The following is a 23,675-nucleotide window of genomic DNA, read 5'->3' on the forward strand; positions in this document are numbered from 1 at the left end:
CAGTGTCACCATGAGAACCTTTAGAAAGCTTTAGAAGAAAAAGCTTCAAAACAAAAGTTTAACAAAGGCTGTGAACTAAAGAAAACAAAGCACACAGCAGAGGCGCAAATTGAATACTTTAATTCCGTACCTTTTGAGAAGTTCGTGTTTTATAGTTTTCAGGTGTACCAAAGAACGTTGCTGTTCCTCAAATTTAAATATCTCCACAGTGGACTCCATGTGGGGATGATTCACAACATAAAGATAAACAATTTGGTCTAAAGTGGAAAAAAGACATAATTTCCAAGAAGTTTGCTTCTGTTGCAACTATTATTACACCTAGTGTAGAACTTGGTCATGTCCAAGGATTTTTCTTATACATCTTGCATTTGATCCTCGCAACCCATCTGATAGGTAAGTCAAACAAATGCCAGAATCTTCATTTTATTGAAGAAACTGACACTCAGAAGGTTAATGACTTGTCAGCAGTTTCATCACCACCCAGTGGCAAAGCCAAGCCCAGATGTTTCTGCAGTGCTCCCTTCAGCCTCACCTGCACACCCTGTCTAACAGGAAGATGCAGAACTACAGTGGTGCATAAACACGGATGCGGTTTCCCAAGGTGGCCCCTCAACAAGAGAAGTGGGTACAAGCAAGCAAAGCTTTGCCGAGAATTCTTTTCTGTGAGAACTGCCTACATTGCAACACACGTTCAAGAAGTGTCAGGCCTGTCTAAATATTTTAAAATAAACATTTCCCAGAGAGAGAATGAACTCCTGACACAAGTCACCTACCTGAGGTTGCAGTAACGATATTTATTCATGAACCCAGTAGACATGGAATGTAAATACGAATGTAGAAGAAAATAGATTAGCCAATTTTAGGTATAACCAACCTCAGGAATGTTCACCTATCTGTTCTCATACCGGAATGTGAACTGCTGTGAACAGGATTGGGGGCAGTACTCTAGCTTCTCAGAGTACTGTTTTCTGACTTATCAGGAGTTCTAAGTCAGATGAACTCTCAAGTTTGAAAGAGCCTGGGCCCATGCTCCCATTCAGGATTTGATCTGCGTTCATCTCCCCAGTTCCTTTCTTGATGGGGTTTCCAATCATGCAGCGGAGCAAGCCAGAGCCCTGAGATGTGGGGCTTATACTCAGGGCCCCTGAACCACATGGGCACCTTTACCTGAATTAAGGAAAAGTGCTCCCTCACAGATGAATCTTTCTTTTTGTCTGACCCAACTCTGTTTCAGGGCATGGCAACTCTGTTCCAGGGACTTGGCAAGCAGAACCTGAATAGCATTTAGCCCTCACATGGCCCTTCGACAAGACACTCTTGCTGGACACAGCATGAAAAATACATTGCTGCCCTGGCTTTACCCCCTTCTTAAGGCCTCTTTTCATATAAGAGATGCTTGGTGAGAAGACTTTTGTTTTCTGTCTTCTCATTCATGCCAATTTATGTGTAATGTTTTGGCCTTATGAATTAAATACATAATTAAGGGAGGTCACTAACAAATAAAATAAGTTGTCAATCATAACATACTTAACTTCTGAAAGCCTGATTATATGCCTGAGGATTAATCTGTAAACTGGTCCCATCTTAAAAAAAAAAAAAAAAAGCAAAAACAAACCAAAACCAACCCTTACCTCCCCTTCCTCCCTTAAAAAAACACAACCCACCTCTAACACTATCCCATGGAATAAAATAGCTCCAGGTTAATCTGATGACTCATTACACCTTCTCCAGTGAAGCATCATATGTCTACTTGGGTGTCAGGCAAAAAAGTGATGACTCTCAAATTATTAAATAGAGCCAGGAGCCCAAATTTCACCTGAATTAAGGACATAGGATTAGAAGTAAGACCATCTGGGTTCTACTTCTGGAATTGCCATTTACTAATGACAGAAGTGAAGTCACACTTTACTGCAGGTCTCTAAACTCCATTTCTCCATCTATAAAACTATGAATATCTGCCCTGCCTGACTCATAGGGTTCATTCATTTATTCATTTAACACATGTTCACAGAGCACCTAACATGCTGCAGACACTGTTCTAGACTCTGGGAATCCGGCAATGAACAAGTCACATATGCTTTTATGATGGTTACATTCTAGAGAAGAAAACAGGGAGGAAATAATTAGTAAATAAAAGAATACGGGAGTGGGGAGATATGCCTTCTTCATACAGTTTCACCCACTTGAAAAGTGACAGTTAAGCTTGGATCTAGAGATGAGAAGGAGCCCACTATAGAGCAACAGTGGGAGAGGGAAAGAAGGTTGTTATCTTTTAACATTAATAAAAAGCATTAATTACCATTTTGATGAGTGCTAAAAGAAGAAGTTCATTGAGAAGAAATATAGCAAGGTTCACAGCCTGAAATAAGATGATGGGAAGGCTTCCCTGAGAAGGTGACATTTAAGCTGAGACCTGAATGATGAAGAAGAATAAGCCAGAAATAAGTGGAAAGACATTCCAGGCAGAGGGAATTACAGATGCAAAGGCCCTGAGGCATGCAGCATTCTGCAGGACTAAAGGAAATCCAGTGTGACTAGTCCAGAGAGTCAGGGAGCCAGTGGTGTCCACTGAGGCTGGAGAGAGCACCCAGATGCCAGAATATGTAGGGGTAGTGCCTAGGAAACCATTCTGGAGATTTGGGGTTTATCTTCAGAGTGACAGGAACAATATGGTGAATTTTCAGAAGGGAGTGACACGATCAGATTTGTATAAAAAATAATGCTTGCTTATAAAAACGGCTTGAGTTGGTATAAGAGGGAAAGTGCAATCAGGGGCCACTGCAGAATCTAGGATAGACATGCTGGGGACTTGGACTGGGATGGTGCAGTGAGGATGGGGAGAGGTCAGCAGCTTGGAGAGATATGTGAGGGTTAAATTGGACAGAACTTTGTGACTAGTTGACTGAATGCGGCAGGGAGAGGGGAAGAGTCAAGGTTGGGCCCAGGGTTTTATTTTGAGGAATAAAATATATATAAAGTGCTTTATAAACTGTAAAGCAATGTAAAATTGTTAGGTACAATTATCTTTTAAAGAAGGGCTTGCTAGGCAAGTAAACATCACATATTAGATTTCAGGGGAATATTTAACCTACTTAGTAAAATAGTATTCAAGCATTTTAAAAGGCACCCATTTGTTTAAAAATGAACAAGTCTGTTGGTGCAGATGAAAGAATGAAACATTGATCGGTTGGATAAGTGGATTGAGATAATTATTAGTCATTTTTTATTCATTTAAATCACTCTAGCAAATTTAACTTCACAATTAACAATGCATTGTAACTTCAGTATGTATTTGGAAGGACTAAAACACCATTTATTTAAAAATTTTGATTTGCAACACTTCCATTTGGCCTTCCCTTCACATATTAATAGTTACTGCTAGTGAGGTTTCATTCTTCTTATCTTCTACATGATATTAAATATTTAAATATTTGTGGACCCACAAATATTTAAAAATTAAGTTAGTCTGGAATTATAAACTATAAAGTAAAAAATAATATTGGAAATTATTGTTTTAAAGCATATACAATGTATTCATAACTATGCTTTGTTTTCTACAATAGCTTTTTTGAGATATAATTCACTTGCCATTAAACTCACACTTTCAAAATGTATAGTTTAGTGGTTTTTAGTGTATTCACAGAGTTGTGCAACCATAACCACTATCTAGTTCCAGAATATTTTCATCACCCCAAAAAGAAACCCCATATCCATTGGATGTCACTCCCCATTCCCCGCCCCCCCCCAGTCCCTGCCAACCACTAATCTACTTTTTGTCTCCATAAATTTGCCTATTCTACACATTTAATATAAATGGAATCATACAATATGTGGCATTTAGTGATTGAATTCTTTCACTTAGGATAATGTTTACAAGGTTCATCCATGTTGTAGCATTCATCAATACTTCATTTCTTTTTATTGCCGAATAATATTCCATTGTATAAACATACCACCTTTTGGTTATGCATTCAACATTTCATAGGAATTTGGATTATTTTCACCTTTTGAGTATTAGGAGTAATGTTGCTATGAATATATGTGTGTAAGTTTTCGTATAGACCTATGTTTTCAGTTCTCTTAGGTATGTGCCAAGGAGTAGAGTTTCTGCATCATATGGTAGATCTACCTTTAACATTTTGGGGAACTGTCAAACTGCATTCAAAAGTGACTGCACTCAATCCCACCAGCAAAGTGTGAGGATGCCAGTTTCCCTACGTCCTTGCCAATGTTTGTTACTGTCTGTCTTTTTTTAATTATAGCCACCCTATGGGTGTGAAGTGGTATCTCATGATGGTTTTGATTTGCATTTCCCTAATGACTAAGGATACTGAGTATCTTTTCATGTGTTTATTGGCCATTTATGTATCTCTTTGGAAAGATATACTGAGATCCTTTGTCCATTTTTTAACTGGGTATTTGTCTTTTTTGTTGTTGAGATATAAAAATTATATATTCTGGATATAAGCCTCATCAGATATCTGATTTGCAAATCTTTTTCTCTTATGCTTTAGGTTGTTTTTTCACTTCCTTGATGGTGTCTTTTGAAGTTTTTAATTTTAACAATGTCTAATTCATCCATTGTTTTCTTTTATGTTGCTTTATAAATGTGACGAGATTATTTTCAAAGGGCCTTTAGTTTATATGTTAGATTTCTGAGAACAATATCCCAACTGGTTTTGATGGTCAGATGAGAAGAAAAGGGGGTAGCAGAAAGAGGGTGTGACCACAGTCTAGCCTCCCCCTCTTTAACATGACGTTAAAAAATGTTTTGATACATATTTATTATCTTATACATATACATCTTCATGGTAAAATAGCATCTTCCCTCCTTTCACATACATGTTGAATAGTTGAGGATGAGTGGTTTGTATTTCCCTCATTTTCCCCTTATTCTTAAGCATTCAAGCTTTACCTTTGTCGATGAAAGTACTGATCCCATGTGGATTAAATGATGCTTTGTCAAAACCATCACTGATGTTTAGTGCCTGGACCCTTGGGTTTTGCTCATTTAAATCCATCAAGAAGATTTGTCCTGGCTCATCTGGTGCAAAGTTTGGCATGCCTGGATATTTTAATCCCTTTAAAATACAGAGAATAAGTATGCACATATACACGTATCAAAGCAACGTTTTCACATGGAAGCTAAAATCTCAAGGCCTAACAAAAATGTTCAAAGCTCTAAATTTCTTTTAGATTTCTGGGATTTTTCACACTGTCAGGTATTGCCATTATCTGATCTGAGGGATTACCAATGTCATCTAAGCCACTGCAAATGGGAACATGGGAAGAACCTATGTTCAATTTTTAATATATAGAGAAGGAGTTAGACCAAAAAGCATAATGCAAGAGACTAAGCTGTATTACTTTGTTTGAGTCCCTTGACCTGCCTGTACTACAGGTTTCTCATTTATAATATGAGGAAATTAAAATGTTTAATTGCGAAGGTTCTTTCTAGTCCTGTTCTATATATAATGAACGCTCCTCAAAGCAGAGAGAAGGGGTGTATGGTTTTATTGCACTGCTCCCATCCTACATCCATTATATTATGTGATGACAAAGAGAGTAATCAGCCAAGAATTAACATAGGGGAACCAGTTTCATACAGTTCACTATTTCTGACCTATTTTGTTCCTACAGATATGTCCAAAGATTTGGATGTGAATCCTTTTCTCCAAATATTGTAAAAAGTTCATTCCAGTAACTTGGACAGTGGCTCTTTCTCCTGGAAGAACCAGGTGTTTATCAACCAATAATAGGCATCCTGAATGTATTGGGCCTTTGCTGCATCCCAGGTCATTGTGTCAAAACTTGGGGTTGGTTTATTCTATACCAATTACAAAACTCAGCCCACTTCCTCCCTGTATCCTTCCCCCATCACTCTGATGTATATCAACATCAACAACATTGTATCTTTTCTTGTACCCTCATTTCCACTTATAATCAGTTTAAATTCTTTCCTTCTCTCTCTGTCTCCCTCCTTCTTCCTTCTTCCTACTCTACCTTCTCCCTTGCTCTCCCTCTCCCCTTCCTTTCTTACACACACACACTCTTACTTACAATTATACTATTCTTGGCCCTTCCACTGTCCCTCCCTTCCCCCCCCACAACCCCTGGGGTAGTCAATCTTCAGTTTCAAACAACCCCACCTATATCTTCAAGCTTTTCTTAGAACAGTTCTTCTATGCTTAAATCTTATGGGAAATCTAGCTTTCCCCAGACAATACTGGCCACTGAAGCCCATCAGTGGAAGGTCTATTCCCTCTATCATTCCTTCTCCTTAAGTCACCACACCTAGAGGAGAGATTGGCATGTCCCTAGCCACAAACTTCTGCTTCCAGAGCTTGAATCTGCCATCATCAGTCAAGAGCCCGTCTTCTAAGGAAGCCTCACTCTTTGCTTACTGCTTCCTTATCAAATTCTTTGCCAAGTCCCTTTGCCCTGTTCTAGCTCTTATACTGTATAGGGCTAGTCTAAAATCAGGTTGAAAAACACTACATCCCAACTTCAACCAGACATTGAATACTGTTTATCAATATTTGTGCTCATTCTAGTAGGTAATCTATTACATATTCCAAGTATCAATTCTAAATTTATTTCACTATCTTCAGGAGTCCACACCATCTTCTTCTATTCTCAATGGATAACTTTACCTCCTATTTCTCTGAAAAAAATCCTTGCCAGTCAACATGAATTTCCTCTGATTCCCTCCTTTCTGTCTCAGTAATTCTTCAGTTTTACCAATTCTCGTCCTTTCTCCCTCTTTTCTTAAGGAAAGAGTATCTTTCTTCTGTTCTTAACTCCAACACCTGTTTATTTCGTTCCCTGTTCCCTAGGGCCTGTCTTTAGAAATCACATCTTCTCTCTCTTGTTTCACCACTCATTCTTCACCAATGTACCCTTCTTTTGCCTGAAAAATTGCTCATTTCTCCTTCCTTGAAACAAATCTTTTCCAACTTTATTACTTCAAATAGGCATTTTTCTCACCTTCCCTTCACTGTCAAATTTCTTGGAAACATCACTTGACCTTGTTGCCTTGATTTGAATTGCTCCAACTCTTAGTTCCCTGGAATCAGTTTTCTACCAGTATGTAGAAACACCTCTATAAAGGTCATATCAATGGTCTCCAAAATGTCTTATTTGATAACCCTTCTACATTTCCTTATCTGTATCTCTGTGGCATGTAACACTATGGTAGAACCTTTATTTCTTATCAAAAAGTCAAAAGTAGAATTTCCAGTTAGAATTCCTACTTCTCTTCCTGCCCTTTCCTCCTCTGTCCTCATCCATCCCTCTTTCCTTCTCATTCTACACTCTTCCCTTGTAGCTCTTATTTATAAGGTTACAGGTATTTCTTCTATACCAGTGATTTTCAAATATGCACATTTCCCTGGAACCCCTCTTTGGAGCCCTAGCTTGCATCCCAACTTCTTCCTAAAGGCAGCTCAAAATCAAATGCTCAAAACCAGAATCATCTCTCCTAGAATCCTTGATCTCATTTGTATCTATTCTTTTCTGTTAAGAGAATCACTGCTTTCCCCAACATCAGGCCAGAAAATTGAGTCTCCAAGTCTACCCTTCCCTCCATAGTAAATTTGTCACTAAGTCCAGTAACATTGGGGGAAAAAAGTCAGAGACATCTAATCCTTCCCTTTTTCACCTAAGGAAAATTAAGCCCAGAGAAGTGAATTGCCTAAATCACTCAGATCATTAGTTGTACAGCCTCTTTCTGCCACACCATAAAGAAAGGTTTGACAATAGAGAATATTGCTCAGGAAGGCAGCTCAAGGTGGAACAACACAGCAAGTCCCATAGGAGCTTGGGGGAATGTGCAGGCACTGACAGCTAGTAGAAGGACTGGGTGGTCTGGAAATGGAAATGATTTGATTGGGGAATAAGGGTAGGGCATGGCAAACAAACTTGGCCTACATTAAGCGTCATGATGAATTAAACTCTTCTAAGAAATGGCTTCACACTTGCCTGGTTTTCTGTTTAAGGCAGTTGGATAAGAATCTGTGGCAAGTGATTGCAAGCAATTCTTTTGATACCATTCACCACTGAAAATGGTGAAAATCACCTGGATGTGCAGGCATCTTATTTCCACCAACAGACTATAGGTACATGTGGACAGGCATGGAACTCCTCCACTGCCCTCATTCACCAATACATACATTCAGTAAGTAGTCAAGCACCTGTGTATGCCAGGTAGTATGTAAGGTGCTAGTGTGGCAATGTACATTCCAAAGTCCTGGTCTCAAAAGGATTGAAATCCAGGGAGGCAGCACCGAGCAAGTGTATTGGATATGGTGTGGCATCTAAGACCCTAACCACAGGGAACCTGTAGGACCATCAAAGAGCCACCTTGCCCAGAAAGAGAGTATCAGGGATTTTCCTGAGGAATTAAAGTGCCACCATGATGAGCCCTCATAGAGAACTAGGAGTTAGCCAATAACATTGAAGAAGGGAGTAATCTTGCAGGCAAAGAGCATGCCAAGTTCCAAGGTAAGGAAGCAAATAGCCTGCTTGGCACCTCTAAATAGACTAAAGATATCTATAGCACAGAATTACTCTCTAAATCAGCATCTTCCAAACATGTTCTAGATGGCAAGAAAGGGCAGTAGGAGGTAACCAAGAACAAGGACTTGAATTTATTGCAGTACAGAAAGATTAAAAATAAGCAAAGAACATTATCCTTATCCTATAAGAATGAGTTGTTTGTTATTTTGCAAAAAGAGCTAACATTTCTCATGGAATTATTTGTGATGAAAATCTCTACTTTCTGAATAGCAAGAATTTAGTACACTTAGTTCTAGTGAAAATAGAAAAGAAACATACAGTAGGAACTACAAATATTATTTCCTAATAGCAAAGAAATCTCCTAGCTGTAAAGTAATTATTTTTAAAGGTCTATTTGGCATAACATTGAAAATCTAAATTGACAATAGGTAATTTAAGTCAACAAAGAAAAAGCTTTTCTAGACAGCTTTGTTTTATTTTTGGTTTGGGAGGAAAACTAAAGAAATAAAGTCCCTCCCACCCGCCCTCCCTCCCTCCCTCCCACCCTCCCACCCTCACATGTACCACCAGCAGCAGCAATTTAAAATCCAAATGAGACCCTGACTATACTTAAGAATTTAGAAATTGGGGCCGTTAAGGAATATTTTATGTGCCCTGTTTCTGGCCAAAAAGATACAGATTTTAAAAATTTATGTTATTTGGTAGTATTTTATTGGCTAAAATGGAATATTAGAGCATGCAATTCCAGCAATCAGAATTCACATTGGAAAGGTAGTCAATCTACTTTTTTCAAAATCCTAGGTCCCGTTCCAAATGCAACTGATTTAATAAGTACATGATAATTTTCAACATCTTCACAACATATACATTTTAATTTATTGAAATTCAGTCCTTCACATAGCTTCCTCATCATCCCAAACCTGTGAAGGTGGTATTGAGAATAAAATGCAGGTTTTTCCCTACTCCTCTTTGAAAGAGCTTCTCTTTGAAAGGCAAGGTACCCAAGATGGAAAATGCTCAGGGTTTTGAATTGAGTAACGTGGTTAACATTCAATCCACAAACAATTACTGAGCTCCAAACATAGGAAGGCATAACGAGAGGAATACTAATTAGTGAGAAGATGATTTCCAGAAGCTGAGGCCCAGCCAATAGGGTGATGATGAGGATGAACAACAGCTGAGCAAATCTGGAGCCTCGTCTAGGAATCGAATGGAATTCAATATACATTTATTGAGACACTACTGGGTATATAACTGCCCACAGGGAGCTGCCCACCAAGCGTTAGGCAAGACTGGCATTTCTGTGGTATCTTAATTAGCCTTCTGGAACCCCATTTTGGCTTTTTTAGTTCACTACTTTACCCATGGGCGGGATGAATGTGTAGGGGTCCATCTGGCAGCTGTAGTCGGCAACATTAATGTACTGTCCATGCAGCTATTGACATGAGCATCTGAGGGGCATGGAAAATACTCACACTGGAGATAAAAGCCAGCCCAGTAGGAAGTATATCAATATCTTCAGAGCCATTTTCTGCAAAAGAAGCAGAGGATCAGAAAGATGCATGTACAAAGGCTTAAAAAGTAAATCTCGCACATAGTCAAGACTTTGAACTTCTTTTGGAAACTACCTTAACTTGTTTAACTATTTACTTGGGAAACTATATTAACTTTCAGGACTCCCACAGGCATGATACACTCCACTAAAACCTGAGCCAGACTCTTGAAATACTAAATTCTTTTTTTTTTTTAGAAGTCCATTTTCAGGAGAAAAAAAGCAAATAACTATAAAATAAACTCATATCCTAGATTTATTCTTTAAATAAAAACTCTCAGGGTATGTCCTAAGAGATTCAGCTTTATTCCCCACAGAAGACTTATCTACAGACCAAGTGATAACATTTGGAAAGGCCTCACTGGGAAGCTCTCTTAAAGGCCTTTCTGCCAAGTATTTCTCCTCTCCAACTTGTTGAGGCCTGAAAAACCTATCCTTCTCCTATCATATTGGGAAATTACTGAGTAACTGTTCTCTGTTATAAAACCAATAGATCTTAGGATGAACCACTGGAAATAATTGAATTTGAAAGATTTTAGTCAGATCTTTTTCTCACTGAGAGCTGGTCATGAGCATTTTTCTATGGAAAGAGGCATATGATAAGTAAGATATGACTAAGAACAGGATGAAAAAGGGGCTCGCGTAGCTTCTAGTAGAGAGATAGACCCACATATAATGTGATCCCAAGCAGGCAGCATTGAGGGTGAAATGAAGGCAATGGTTATTGAGTGTGGTAAACTGTAATTTACAAATATGGTAGAAACAGGATGTATCAAAGCCACGTGCTCTTCTTTTTTTTTTAATTTGAATTTTATTTATTTATTTTTATACAGCAGGTTCTTATTAGTTATCTATTTTATACATATTAGTGTATATATGTCAATCCTAATCTCCCAATTCATCCCACCACCACCCCCCCGCCACCCCACTTTCCCCCCTTGGTGTCCAAACGTTTGTTCTCTACATCTGTGTCTCTATTTCCGCCTTGCAAACCTGTTTATCTGTACCATTTTTCTAGATTCCACATATATGCATTAGTATACAATATTTGTTTTTCTCTTTCTGACTTACTTCACTCTGTATGACAGTCTCTAGGTCCATCCACATCTCTACAAATGACCCAATTTCATTCCTTTTTATGGCTGAGTAATATTCCTTTGTACGTATGTACCATATCTTTATCCATTCGTCTGTCGATGGGCATTTAGGTTGCTTCCATGACCTGGCTACTGTAAACAGTGCTGCAATGAACATTGGGGTGCATGTGTCTTTTTGAATTATGGTTTTCTCTGGGTATATGCCCAATAGTGGGATTGCTGGGTCATAAGGTAATTCTATTTTTAGTTTTTTAAGGAACCTCCATACTGTTCTCCATAGTGGCTGTATCAATTTACATTCTCACCAATAGTGCTAGAGGGTTCCCTTTTCTCCATACCCTCTTCAGCATTTGTTGTTTGTAGATTTTCTGATGATGCCCATTCTAAACAGTGTGAGGTGATACCTCATTGTAGTTTTGATTTGCATTTTTCTAATAATTAGTGATGTTGAGCAGCTTTTCATGTGCCTCTTGGCCATCTGTATGTCTTCTTTGCAGAAATGTCTATTTAGGTCTTCTGTGCATTTTTAGATTGGGTTGCTTGTTTTTTTAATATTGAGTTGCATGAGCTGTTTATATATTTTGGAGATTAATCCTTTGTCCATTGATTCGTTTGCAAATATTTTCTCCCATTCTGAGGGTTGGTTTTTTGTCTTGTTTATAGTTTCCTTTGCTGTGCAAAAGCTTTTATGTTTCATTAGGTCCCATTTGTTTGTTTTTGTTTTTATTTCCATTACTCTAGGAGGTGGGTCAAAAAAGATCTTGCTGTGATTTATGTCAAAGAGTGTTCTTCCTATGTTTTCCTCTAAGAGTTTTATAGTATCTGGTCTTATATTTAGGTCTTTAATCCATTTTGAGTTTATTTTTGTGTATGGTGTTAGGGAGTGTTCTAATTTCATTCTTTTACATGTAGCTGTCCAGTTTTCCCAGCACTGCTTATTGAAGAGACTGTCTTTTCTCCATTGTATAACCTTGCCTCCTTTGTCATAGATTAGTTGACCATAGGTGTGTGGGTTTATCTCTGGGCTTCTATCCTGTTCCATTGATCTATATTTCTGTATTTGTGCCAGTACCATATTGTCTAGATCACTTTAGCTTTGTAGTATAGTCTGAAGTCAGGGAGTCTGATTCCTCCAGCTCCATTTTTTTCCCTCAAGATTGCTTTGGCTATTAGGGGTCTTTGTGTGTCCATACAAATTTTAAGATTTTTTGTTCTAGCTCTGTAAAAAATGCCACTGGTAATTTGATAGGGATTGCACTGACTCTGTAGATTGCTTTGGGTAGTATAGTCATTTTCATAATATTGATTCTTCTAATCCAAGAACATGATCATTTTAATGTGTTGTTCGATTTTGTTTGCTAGTATTTTGTTGAGGATTTTTGCATCTATATTCATCAGTGATATTGGTCTGTAATTTTCTTTTTTTGTAGTATCTTTGTCTGATTTTGGTATCAGGGTGATGGTGGCCTCATACAATGAGTTTGGGAGTGTTTCTTCCTCTGCAATTTTCTGGAAGAGTTTGAGAAGGATGGGTGTTAGCTCTTCTCTACATGTTTGACAGAATTCACCTGTGAAGCCATCTGGTCCTGGAGTTTTGTTTGTTGGAAGATTTTTAATCACAGTTTCAATTTCACTACTTGTGACTGGTCTGTTCATATTTTCTATTTCTTCCTGGTTCAGTCTTGTGAGGTTATACCTTTTTAAGAATTTGTCCATTTCTTCCAGGTTGTCCATTTTATTGGCATAGTGTTGCTTGTAGTAGTCTCTTATGATGCTTTGTATTTCTGCGGTGTCCATTGTAACTTCTCCTTTTTCATTTCTAATTTTATTGATTTGAGTCCTCTCCCTCTTTTTCTTGATGAGTCTGGCTAAAGGTTTATCAATTTTATCTTCTCAAAGAACCAGCTTTTAGTTTTATTGATCTTTGCTATTGTTTTGTTTCTATTTCATTTATTCCTGCTCTGATCTTTATGATTTCTTTCCTTCTACTAACTTTGGGTTTTGTTTGTTCTTCTTTCTCTAGTTTCTTTAGGTGTAGGGTTAGATTGTTTGAGATTTTTCTTGTTTCTTGAGGTAGGATTGTATTCCTGTAAACTTCCCTCTTAGAACTGCTTTTGCTGCATCCCATAGGGTTTGGATTGTCGTTGTTTTCATTGTCATTTGTCTCTAGGTATTTTTTGATTTCCTCTTTGATTTCTTCAGTGATCTCTTGGTTATTTAGTAATGTAGTGTTTAGCCTCCATGTGTTTGTGTTTTTTACATTTTTTTCCCTGTAATTGATTTCTAATCTTTTAAGCGTTGTGGTTGGAAAAGATGCTTGATATGATTTAAATTTTCTTAAATTTACCGAGTCTTGATTTGTGACCCAAGATGTGATCTATCCTGGAGAATGTTCCATGTGCACTTGAGAAGAAAGTGTAATCTGCTGTTTTCAGATGGAATGTCCTATAAATATCAGTTAAATATATCTGGTCTATTGTGTCATTTAAAGCTTGTGTTTCCTTAATTTTGTGTCTGGATGATCTGTCCAGTAGTGTAAGTGAGGTGTTAAAGTCCCCCACTATTATTGTGTTACTGTCGATTTCCTCTTTTATAGCTGTTAGCATTTGCCTTATGTATTGTGGTGCTCCTATGTTGGGTGCTTATATATTTACAATTGTTATATCTTCTTCTTGGATTGATCCCTTAATCATTATGTAGTGTCCTTCTTTGTCTCTTGTAGTAGTCTTTATTTTAAAGTCTATTTTTTCTGATATGAGAATTGCTACTCCAGCTTTCTTTTGATTTCCATTTGCATGGAATATCTTTTTCCATCCCCTCACTTTCAGTCTGTATGTGTCCCTAGGTCTGAAGTGGGTCTCTTGTAGACAGCATATATATGGGTCTTGTTTTTTTACCCATTCATCAAGCCTGTGCCTTTTGGTTGGAGCATTTAATCCATTCACATTTAAGGTAATGATTGATATGTATGTTCCTATTACCATTTTTTTATTGTTTTGGGTTTGTTTTTGTAGGTCCTTTTCTTCTCTTGTGTTTCCCACTTAGAGAAGTTCCTTTGGAATCTGCTATAGAGCTGGTTTGGTAGTGCTGAATTCTCTTAGCTTTTGCTTGTCTGTAAAGCTTTTGATTTCTCCATCGAATCTGAATGAGATCCTTGCCAGGTAGAGTAATCTTGGTTGCAGGTTCTTCCCTTTCATCACTTTAAATATATCATGCCACTCCCTTCTGGTTTGTAGAGTTTCTGCTGAGAAATCAGCTGTTAACGTTATGGGAGTTCTGTTGTATGTTATTTGTCATTTTTCCCTTGCTGCTTTTAATAATTTTCCTTGTCTTTAATTTTTGTCAATTTGATTACTACGTGTCTCGGTGTGTTTCTTCTTGGGTTTATCCTGCCTGGGACTCTCTGCACTTCCTGGACTTGGGTGGCTATTTCCTTTCCCATGTTAGGGACACTTTGGACTATAATCTCTTCAAATATTTTCTGGGGTCCTTTCTCTCTCTCTTCTCCTTTGGGACCCCTATAATGTGAATGTTGGTGCGTTTAATGCTGTCCCAGAGGTCTCTTAGGCTGTCTTCATTTCTTTTCATTCTTTTTTCTTTATTTTGTTTCGTGTCAGTGATTTCCACCATTCTGTCTTCCAGGTCACTTATCCGTTCTTCTGCCTCAGTTATTCTGTTATTGATTCCTTCTAGTGTATTTTTCATTTCAGTTACTGTATTGCTCATCTCTGTTTGTTTGTTCTTTAATTCTTCTAGGTCTTTGTTAAACATTTCTTGCATCTTCTCGATCTTTGCCTCCATTCTTTCCCGAGGTCCTGGATCATGTTCACTATCATTATTCTGAATTCTTTTTCTGGAAGTTTGCCTATCTCCACTTCATTTAGTTGTTTTTCTGGGGTTTTATCTTGTTCCTTCATCTGGTACATAGTCCTCTCCTTTTCATTTTTTTCTACCTTTCTGTGAATGTGGTTTTTGTTCCACAGGCTGCAGGATTGTAGTTCTTGCTTCTGCTGTCTGCCCTCTGGTGGATTAGGCTATCTAAGAGGCTTGTGGAAGTTTCCTGATGGGAGGGACTGGTGGTGGGTAGAGCTGGATGTTGCTCAGGTGGGCAGAGCTCAGTAAAACTTTAATCCACTTGTCTGCTGATGGGTTGGGCTGAGTTCCCTCCCTGTTGGTTGTTTGGCCTCAGGCAACCCAGCAGTGGAGCCTACAGGCTCTTTGGTGGGGCTAATGGTGGACTCTGGGAGGCCTCACACCAAGGAGTACTTCCCAGAACTTCTGCTGCCAGTGTCCTTGTCCCCGTGGTGAGCCACAGCCACCCCAACCTCTGTAGGAGACCCTCCAACACTAGCAGGCAGGTCTGGTTCAGTCTCCTATGGGGTCACCGTTCCTTCCCCCTGGGTTCTGATGCACACACTACTTTGTGTGTGCCTTCCAAGAGTGGAGTCTCTGTTTCCCTCAGTCCTGTCAAAGTCCTGCAGTCAAATCCTGCTAGCCTTCAAAGTCTGATTCTCTGGGAATTCCTCCTTCCATTGCCGGATCCCCAGGTTGGGAAGCCTGACGTGGGGCTTAGAACCTTCACTCCAGTGCGTGGATTTCTGTGGTATAATTGTTCTCCAGTTTGTGAGTCACCCACCCAGCAGTTATGGGATTTGAATTTACTGTGATTGCGCCCCTCCAACCATCTCACTGCAGCTTCTCCTTTGTGTTTGGATGTGGGGTATCTTTTTTGGTGAGTTCCAGTGTCTTCCTGTGGATGATTGCTCAGCAGTTAGTTGTGATTCCAGTGCTCTCGCAGGAGGGAGTGAGCACACGTCCTTCTACTCTGCCATCTTGAACCAATCCCCACATGCTCTTCTTAAAATGTGATGTTCATACTCTTCCATTAAGAGGCTACGTTTGTATCCTCTCTGCTTGAACCTGGGTGGACCTTTCTAACTGCTTTGACAAATAGAATGAAGAGGAAGTGATGCCACCTGACATACAAGGTAAAGTCATAACCAAACCTGCCACTGCTCTCTCTCTCTCTCAAGGCATGTACTTTGGGACCTCTGAACCTAAAAATAAGAAGTCTGGTACTTTAAAGCTACAAAAGAGAGACTGTGGAGAGACCACACAGTGCAGAGAGAGGTCTGGAGGAGTCTCAGATGACTTCAGTTCCCAGCCTTTCAGTCACCCTAGCTGATGCAAATGGAACAGAGATGAGCTGTCTCCACTAAGCCCTGCCCAGACTGCAAACTCATAAGCAAAATAACTATTGTCTTTTTATTTTTTTTAAAAAACAGGGTATTTATTTATTTATTTATTTATTTTGGCTGCATTGGGTCTTGTCGCTGTGCGTGGGCTTTCTCTAGTTGCAGCTAGCGGGGGCTACTCTTCATTGTGGTGCATGGGCTTCTCATTGCGGTGGCTTCTCTTGTTGTGGAGCACAGGCTCTAGGTGCGAGGGCTTCAGTACTTGCGGCACGTGGGCTCAGTAGTTGTGGCACGCTGGCTCTAGAGAGCAGGCTCAGTAGTTGTGGTGCACAGGCTTAGTTGCTCTGCAGCATGTGGGATCTTCCCGGACCAGGGATCGAACCCATGTCCCCTGCATTGGCAAGCAGATTCTTAACCACTGTGCCACCAGGGAAGTCCTATTGTCCTTTTAAGTCACTAAGTTTTGGGGTAGTTTGTTGCACAGCTATAGTAAATGGAATACATGGGAAAATGGTTACCTAAGGTAATGGGTTATTAGTGTGTCAAAAGGCAATTGAGAGAGGATAGAGGAGAACAGGGGAAAGAAAAGTGGAACAAAACCAAAGAAAATGCAAATTTGAATCAACAGAATAATAAACAATAGGCACTGAAAATTGGAGGACAGAGATTTAATCATATTGATTATGCTGAAGGTTGAAACTAATCCCCAGCCAGTAACCTGATAATTACATTAATCAGAGCTTTCCATTTTCTAAGCAATACAGTTAATCAAGATTTACCTATACATGGTATTTTGATGGCCTGAAAGATTTAGTGCTTTTTCTACATGGAGTAAAATAGACTTTGGGAGAATCCAGCAAAATGAATAAAGCAATTTTAAAAATCATGTTGAATATGGGTGGGTTAGTTTTTGAACAAACTTTTTTCTCTCACTTTTTTTTCTCTAAACAATCACTTCTTGGTTTCCTTTTGCCCGATCTCCTTCCCACCTCCATCCTGGATGTGGATACTCCCCAGGCTCTACCTGCCCTTGGCTATTTCTAGGGACAGAGTACCCATCCTACCTGCATCATTGACTCTAGCCCCATGGCGTCAGCTTCCACTCACATGCTCTTGATTCTCCAATCTCTAAATCAAGCCCAATTTCCAGGCCTCTGTATTCACCTGTATATTGGACATTTCTACCTGGCCTTTTCATTTCTCATACTCAGCATGTCTCAAACTGACCTGGAAATTTCCCTCTTGAATCTGCTCCATTTTCTATATTTCAGTTTCCGTGGATGACACTTCTATCCCCCAAGTACACAAAGTAGGAACCTTGGAGTTATCTTTGATGCTTTCCTTTTCCTTACTCCCCAAATCTAACTAATCACAAGGTCTTTCAAGCTCTAGAGCTCCCTCCTGGATTTCTATAATAGCTTCCTAATGGGTCAGCTTTGCTCCCCTACAACCATTCTCTGCACTGTTGACAGTCATCTTTTTAAATTGCAAAGTTGACCTTGTTATGCCCCTGCTTAAAACCCTCCAATGGTCCACTAGGGCTGGTAGTATAAATCCCAAATTCTCCACAGAATTGAGGCTCCAGTCTCAATTCTTGTGGCTCCCACTCTTCACTCTCCATTCCAGGTGTGCTGCAGTACTTCTGTCGGCAGTTCCTAAAATGTGCCAGACTCATTCAGCTACATGCCTGAGCACATGCTGCTTCGTGCTTCTTGGCAACCCACACCTTTCCCACACCACCCTCACCTCCACTTGGCTGAGTGTCACGGGCTCTTAAACATGAGTTGTATGCTACCCTCTCGGCCTTTTCAACCTCTCTTGGCTCCAGCATCCATTTTATGTACTGATACGGTCACCTGTGACTGCATCCACCATGACATTTTCCACACTTGGGCTGCAACCTCCTGCATTTGTTAATGTCCTAGTAGAAAGTAAGCTTCCTGGAAACAAGGACCAGGTTTTATTCAGTACAGTATACTTGCACCCAATATAATACCTGCCTTTTCACTATAAAAGCTTTCAGTAAAAGCTGGTGGGCTGACTAAAAAAGATAAACTGCTTTAGTTTCTTGAACTTTGTCTTGTCTTGAGATTAAATTATTGATGTGTGTGTTAATTTCTGAGTAGAAGATGTCCTGAGTTGTATACTCTCTGGTTTGGTCTTTTTATCTTCCAAACACCATGTTGCATATCTCCCATGATAGCATTAACCTACTTCAGTAATTCACCTGCAAGAGGAGTGGGCATTTTCCAAAGGACTATGCTTGTCTTTACTTGCTCTACCCAGAGGATAGGGAAGCTGGTGCTTTGCACTCAGATGTGGAAAAGAATTAGTAGCTGACTGTACTTTATTCCTGACCCTCCTTTGCCCTCCTCCCCCACCTACGCTGCACCTGCATGATGGCCCAGTGCATCTCAGAAACAGTGGCACCTGTGGGAGTAAGAATCCCCAGGAACCCACCCCTGAGTCCCCTCCACACACTCGTTAACCTGTGCACAACTAACCTTAAAACCCCACTGCCAAGTCTAAAACAAGGCTTACAAATAGGTATCTACTGCCTTTTAATCTGTCAACCCTATTAGTTGGCATAACTTCATTTCTTTGGCCTCCAATAGTTCTCTACAGACATCCTGAAAGAATGTCACACCAAATTACTATCAATTAATATTATCCTCATTTCACATCTTGGAGAGAAGGTTCTGACAGCCAGCTAAGAAAACAAATGGAACCTACTGTGGAGTAGAAACATATCTTGGAGAAGTGGGAAGCTATAGGAGGGAAAAGGGATGGAGGGGAAGATAGGAAGACACCACATACAATGGCTGTCTGTCTACTTGATAATCCTGCCAAGGGCAAGCTGATAGAGCTATTCATATTTCAAGTGCAGCTTTGATTAACCAAACAACTTCCTAGTTAAGACAATCCTTGAGCCTCAAAGCCTTGGAAAAAGGATGAACTTAACACAAAAAGATCTTTGAGGTATGGTTTTTGGAGGTTAGAATTATTTCACCATTCAACCTTTCTTCCCAGAAAGAATACTGGGGAAGGAAAACAAAAAGAGGAAGAGTTTGTTCGCCAATAAAATTAACCACAAAACTCTAGGTCTTGAAGAAAACACAAATCAGAATTTTTCCCCAGCTCTATTACTGCCTACCTACCACACCCTGCCTTCAATCCTTTAGTGTTTTCCATTGTTTCATAAAGCTTTTCACTCTGGAATAGTTGGGTCTTGCGAGTATTATCTTATTAGTGAGCTTTATTTCAATATCTAGCCTGCTTTGTCTTGGTCAGCTCTATTTATTAATATTTCACCTTTTTGCATCTCAGATTTTCTGTTTTCTGCTGCTATCATACTTCCCTGAAGCTTCATAATAAAAATGTGCTGTCAGTAGATAAGAAAGGCAGTGTTACACAACAGAGAGTACAAAGGCATGGAAGAAAACTGCCCTGGCTCATAATCTAGGCCTGTCACCCTCTAGTTCTGGACCACTGGGCAAGTAACTTCATTCTTCTGGGTGTCAGTTTCCTAATCTACAAGGACAGATGGCAGCACCCACCTTATAGGGTGGTTGTGAGGATGATGTAAATGTTTCCAAAGGACTCAGCAGAAAGCTCATAGACACTAGGCCTTTGATAAGGCAGTATTATTATTTTTAGATATATAGCAATATTGTCCTACTGACAAATGACCCATGATCATTCTCACTTGTTTAGTTCTGCAAATATAAAATGTACACATGCCAACAGACATGAGAAGTGACATGGCATTTTTTTCTTCTGCTCTAGTTTTAACTTCTCAAGTCTGTTTGAATCATACAATCTGAGAGTTGGACTAGATATTAGAAATGATCTAGTCTAATTACCCCTCTAAATTACTTGGCAGGCTCTTATCTTTTGAGAGATATATGTGTAGTCAATGTGAATATTACTCCACAAGACAGTGTACAAATGATTAAATGTTATATTTCCTTATTTTTTAAATCAAATTAAATCTGACCCTGAGCCCACGTTCCACTAAACTGGAGAGAAATTCAACCTGAGTCTCTCTGCCAGGGTTGTGCAAATACCATAGGTGGTGAATTTTAAAACGAAGCTGAATATTTGGGAAAGTCCATCTGGCCTTTATTCTATGCTAGTCACCACTGAATTACTCACTGCCAAGCCCATGTGGTCCCTTTAACTTAGACAATTTTGCCACCTCCACGTCCTGCATGTGTGCGCATACAACCTTTGCTCGGGCTGTGACGCACGGTATAAAGGATCCAGCCTCCCTAAAGATACTTTCTAACCATTCCTTCCTAGGTCTTGATCTTCCCCCAGAATGGGGCAAAGGTCCCTGTTATTCAAAAAACCCACATATTCTTCTCCCATCTCCATCAGAATCCCTTGAAGGAGCTCAGGTTTTTAAAAACCAAACTCAGGAAGTAGTTTGTCGTCAGTTCATTCTGCTTTCTAGCTGGCAGCACAGACCTCATCTAAGACTAGTGAGCGCAAGGACCAGGCTACTGCTCTTCTTTTTTTAGAAGTTGAGAGGGAAAAAAGACAGAAAACTAAAATCAAAAGGGCTCTTATTTTTTCTGATATATATGTATATCAGAAAATATATATATATATATTAGTAACATATCTTGGAGAGCTATATAATATAAATATATATATAATATATATATATATATCTTATGTCACAAGAAACTATGCTTTCATCCTGTCACGTACTGAAATAAATCACAGTCCCTGACCCTAGGAAGTTTACGGTCTGATTGTGAGAGAAAGAAAGAACACTGCTGGCCCTAAAATAAAGCATGTAGTAGGTGTCACAAGTGAATCAGAGTTTCAGAGTGCTGTGAGAGTTCAGAGGTAGGAGAGGAGTTTCCAGCTGATTTCAGCCAGCAGAGATGAAGAAATCATTGGGGGTAATTTCATGAGCAAAGGTGAGAAAATGAAAGAACACATTCCCAGAACAGTGAACAGAATCTAGCTAGAATTTTGTTTTTCTAGTAGTATTGTCAGGGAGAGTGAAAGACTTGGAGCCAGAATAAGCAGTTGAGGCAGTAAGGAGTAAATGAGATCAGCTCTGTGTGGTGGCCCAGGAGAGGCCAACATATCTCACGTGAAACAGTGAGGGATGAGGGGACAACAGATGGTTCCTAAATTTTGAACTGAGTCTCTTTGACAATGCGGGTACCACGCTTAGAAGTCTAGAAGAAGAGCTGGTTATAGGTGGGAGTATGAGGGAGGAAATGACAGCAAGGTAAAGTAGATTTCAGACGGGAAAAGAAGGCCTGCAGTTTGAGTGATTAGGGATCCAGCTATGGATTTTCAATTAATTAAAAAAAAAAATTTCAGTCGGTTGTGAGGTTCTTGAGAATAAGGGCTAAGTCATATTCCTCTTAGTACTTGCAGATAAATTTTGAAGGAAGTGACACCTGAAGTTAGGAATATCATCAAGGAGAGGGGAGAAGAAAAAAAAGAAGATAGGCAACAGAAGAAGACAGAGAAGGGAGTGAAATGTCACAGAAGGGACAGGAGCAGAGTTCAGCGAGGGACCAACCAAAGAGTAGTCAATAACATTTTTCAAATGACTGAGAGATGTCAGTAAGAAAGAGGACTGAGAAAAAGCCACAGATTTTGCCATTTAGGAGACCTCTTGGAGATGTGGGATGAGGTAGCTTGGGTAAAGCTGATTAAAGCAAATTAAATTAGCTGGCAGCCTCTGTCAGGTGGATGGTACCAAGAAATTGTACTGTCACATACATACCAAGTCCCTCAATAAGGTGGCAGTTCTGGGGTTCTACTGGCTCCACTTCTCGATATGCATTAATTCTTTCTCTGTAGAAGATAAAAACACTGGAGGTCAATGCACAACATCCAAAATCAATGTCTAAACACGGTCTTTAATCACCTTCATATTCATTAACTCTCTTATCATTTATGGATGATATCACACAGCAGTAGACATCTCCTTTTATTTATTTATATAATGTGGACATTATCTGGGTAATGTGCCTATATTATTTATTTAATAGTAAATAAATATTATTAATTTAAATGCACAAAATAATATTACTTAATGTGCTAAAGTATTGTCTATTATAAATCTGCACTTTGGTTCCCTTAACCCCCTATAGTTTTGCCTTTTGATCCCTGTCCCCTACTGCTTTCCCAAAATCCAACAGGCTCCCTACCCCAAGTTCAGCGCTTCCAAAAGAGTTAGTTTGTTCAGGAGCCGAATGCTAAGGGCGACCTGGGAAAGGGGCGGGCCGGGGGGGGGCATTTCTGCCCCACCATCTTCGGAAAGGCAAGAAGTCAGCTCACTTTCCCTACGTGCGCTTCTCAAGGGACAGTATGCTAGGTTGGATTGAGGAATGGGGTCCCAAACTGCTCATTCTTACCCGCTATAGGAAGGCGGCACCAGGCAGCCCTTAACCTAACTTGGAAGAAGAGAATAAGAGCCGAGGACGCTCCCATCAAGATGCCAACTCACCTGAGCGTCATTAACCTCTCCCCGATTAGGGCCAGGCCGGCGCCCAGCAAGGTAAGCGCCACCAGCTTCCCCATGGTCTTGGGGCGAGACGCGCGAGCGCAGGCGCTGGGGAGGCGCTGCGGGCTGGCACCTGCCCCGCCCCTGGTGTTGCCCGCCCCGCCCCGCCCCGCCCCGCCCCGCCCCTGGTGTTGCCCGCCCCGCCCGTCGCTTCCTCCCGGCTGGTGCGCTGCCCGGGCGCTGGGCCAAGGTCACGTTGTCCCGCCCCGCCCCGTCCCGCCGCGCAGCTCCTGGTTCAAGGCCACCTTTATCCGCGTGAATCAAAGCTACCTTTATGCTCGAGGTTCAAGGAAACCTTTACTCGCGAGATTCTTTTATTCTTCAAGGCTCAAAGTACAGAGACGGGAGCCGAAGCCCTGGGTTAAGGTCTGGTGTTCTCTTGGCAGCTTTGGCAAGATCCCACCGGTTGCTGGGACGATAGGGGAGGCGGTTTGCTGCCCAAAGCTGCGGAATTCTACCTCATCTCCTCGTGTGGCCTGAAGTGGAAACTGGAGGGGCGGGGGAGCGCGGGGAGCTAGAGTTCAGAGCCCGAAACTTTGCGTTTGTGGAAGGCAAGGAGTTATATGAGACGGCGAATTGATCCCTCGACCCAGGGAGCAGTGATAAACGGAAGATAATCGAAGCGAAGAGCTTTACGTCACTCTTCTCCAAGATTTGGAGCACAGGACCTTATCTCCTGGCTTCATGGCCTGCCTCTGAATGCTGAACGTGGTGGGTACCCAGTTCAGTTTGTTGACTGGGTGGATTTGTTAATATCAGCATCCGTCCCCCGA

At 40.3% G+C, this 23,675-nt stretch overlaps 1 protein-coding gene across 1 annotated transcript in view; it reads right to left on the reverse strand.

Annotated features, from left to right (window-relative positions):
* The window catches only part of PON3 (paraoxonase 3), a 32,809-nt gene extending 9,856 nt beyond the window's left edge, over positions 1 to 22,953 (reverse strand). Inside the window, exons 1-5 of the mRNA XM_007195739.3 lie at positions 22,846 to 22,953; positions 22,120 to 22,190; positions 9,993 to 10,048; positions 4,916 to 5,081; positions 131 to 257 (exon numbers count right to left, since the gene is read on the reverse strand). Coding sequence (XP_007195801.1) covers positions 131 to 257; positions 4,916 to 5,081; positions 9,993 to 10,048; positions 22,120 to 22,190; positions 22,846 to 22,919 — 494 coding nt within the window. The 5' untranslated portion in view covers positions 22,920 to 22,953. The remainder of the gene's footprint in view (positions 1 to 130; positions 258 to 4,915; positions 5,082 to 9,992; positions 10,049 to 22,119; positions 22,191 to 22,845) is intronic.
* Between the last annotated feature and the right edge of the window lie 722 nt (positions 22,954 to 23,675).

This window comes from Balaenoptera acutorostrata, chromosome 7 (assembly GCF_949987535.1).
Source record: "Balaenoptera acutorostrata chromosome 7, mBalAcu1.1, whole genome shotgun sequence".
NCBI classification, from domain to species: domain Eukaryota; kingdom Metazoa; phylum Chordata; class Mammalia; order Artiodactyla; family Balaenopteridae; genus Balaenoptera; species Balaenoptera acutorostrata.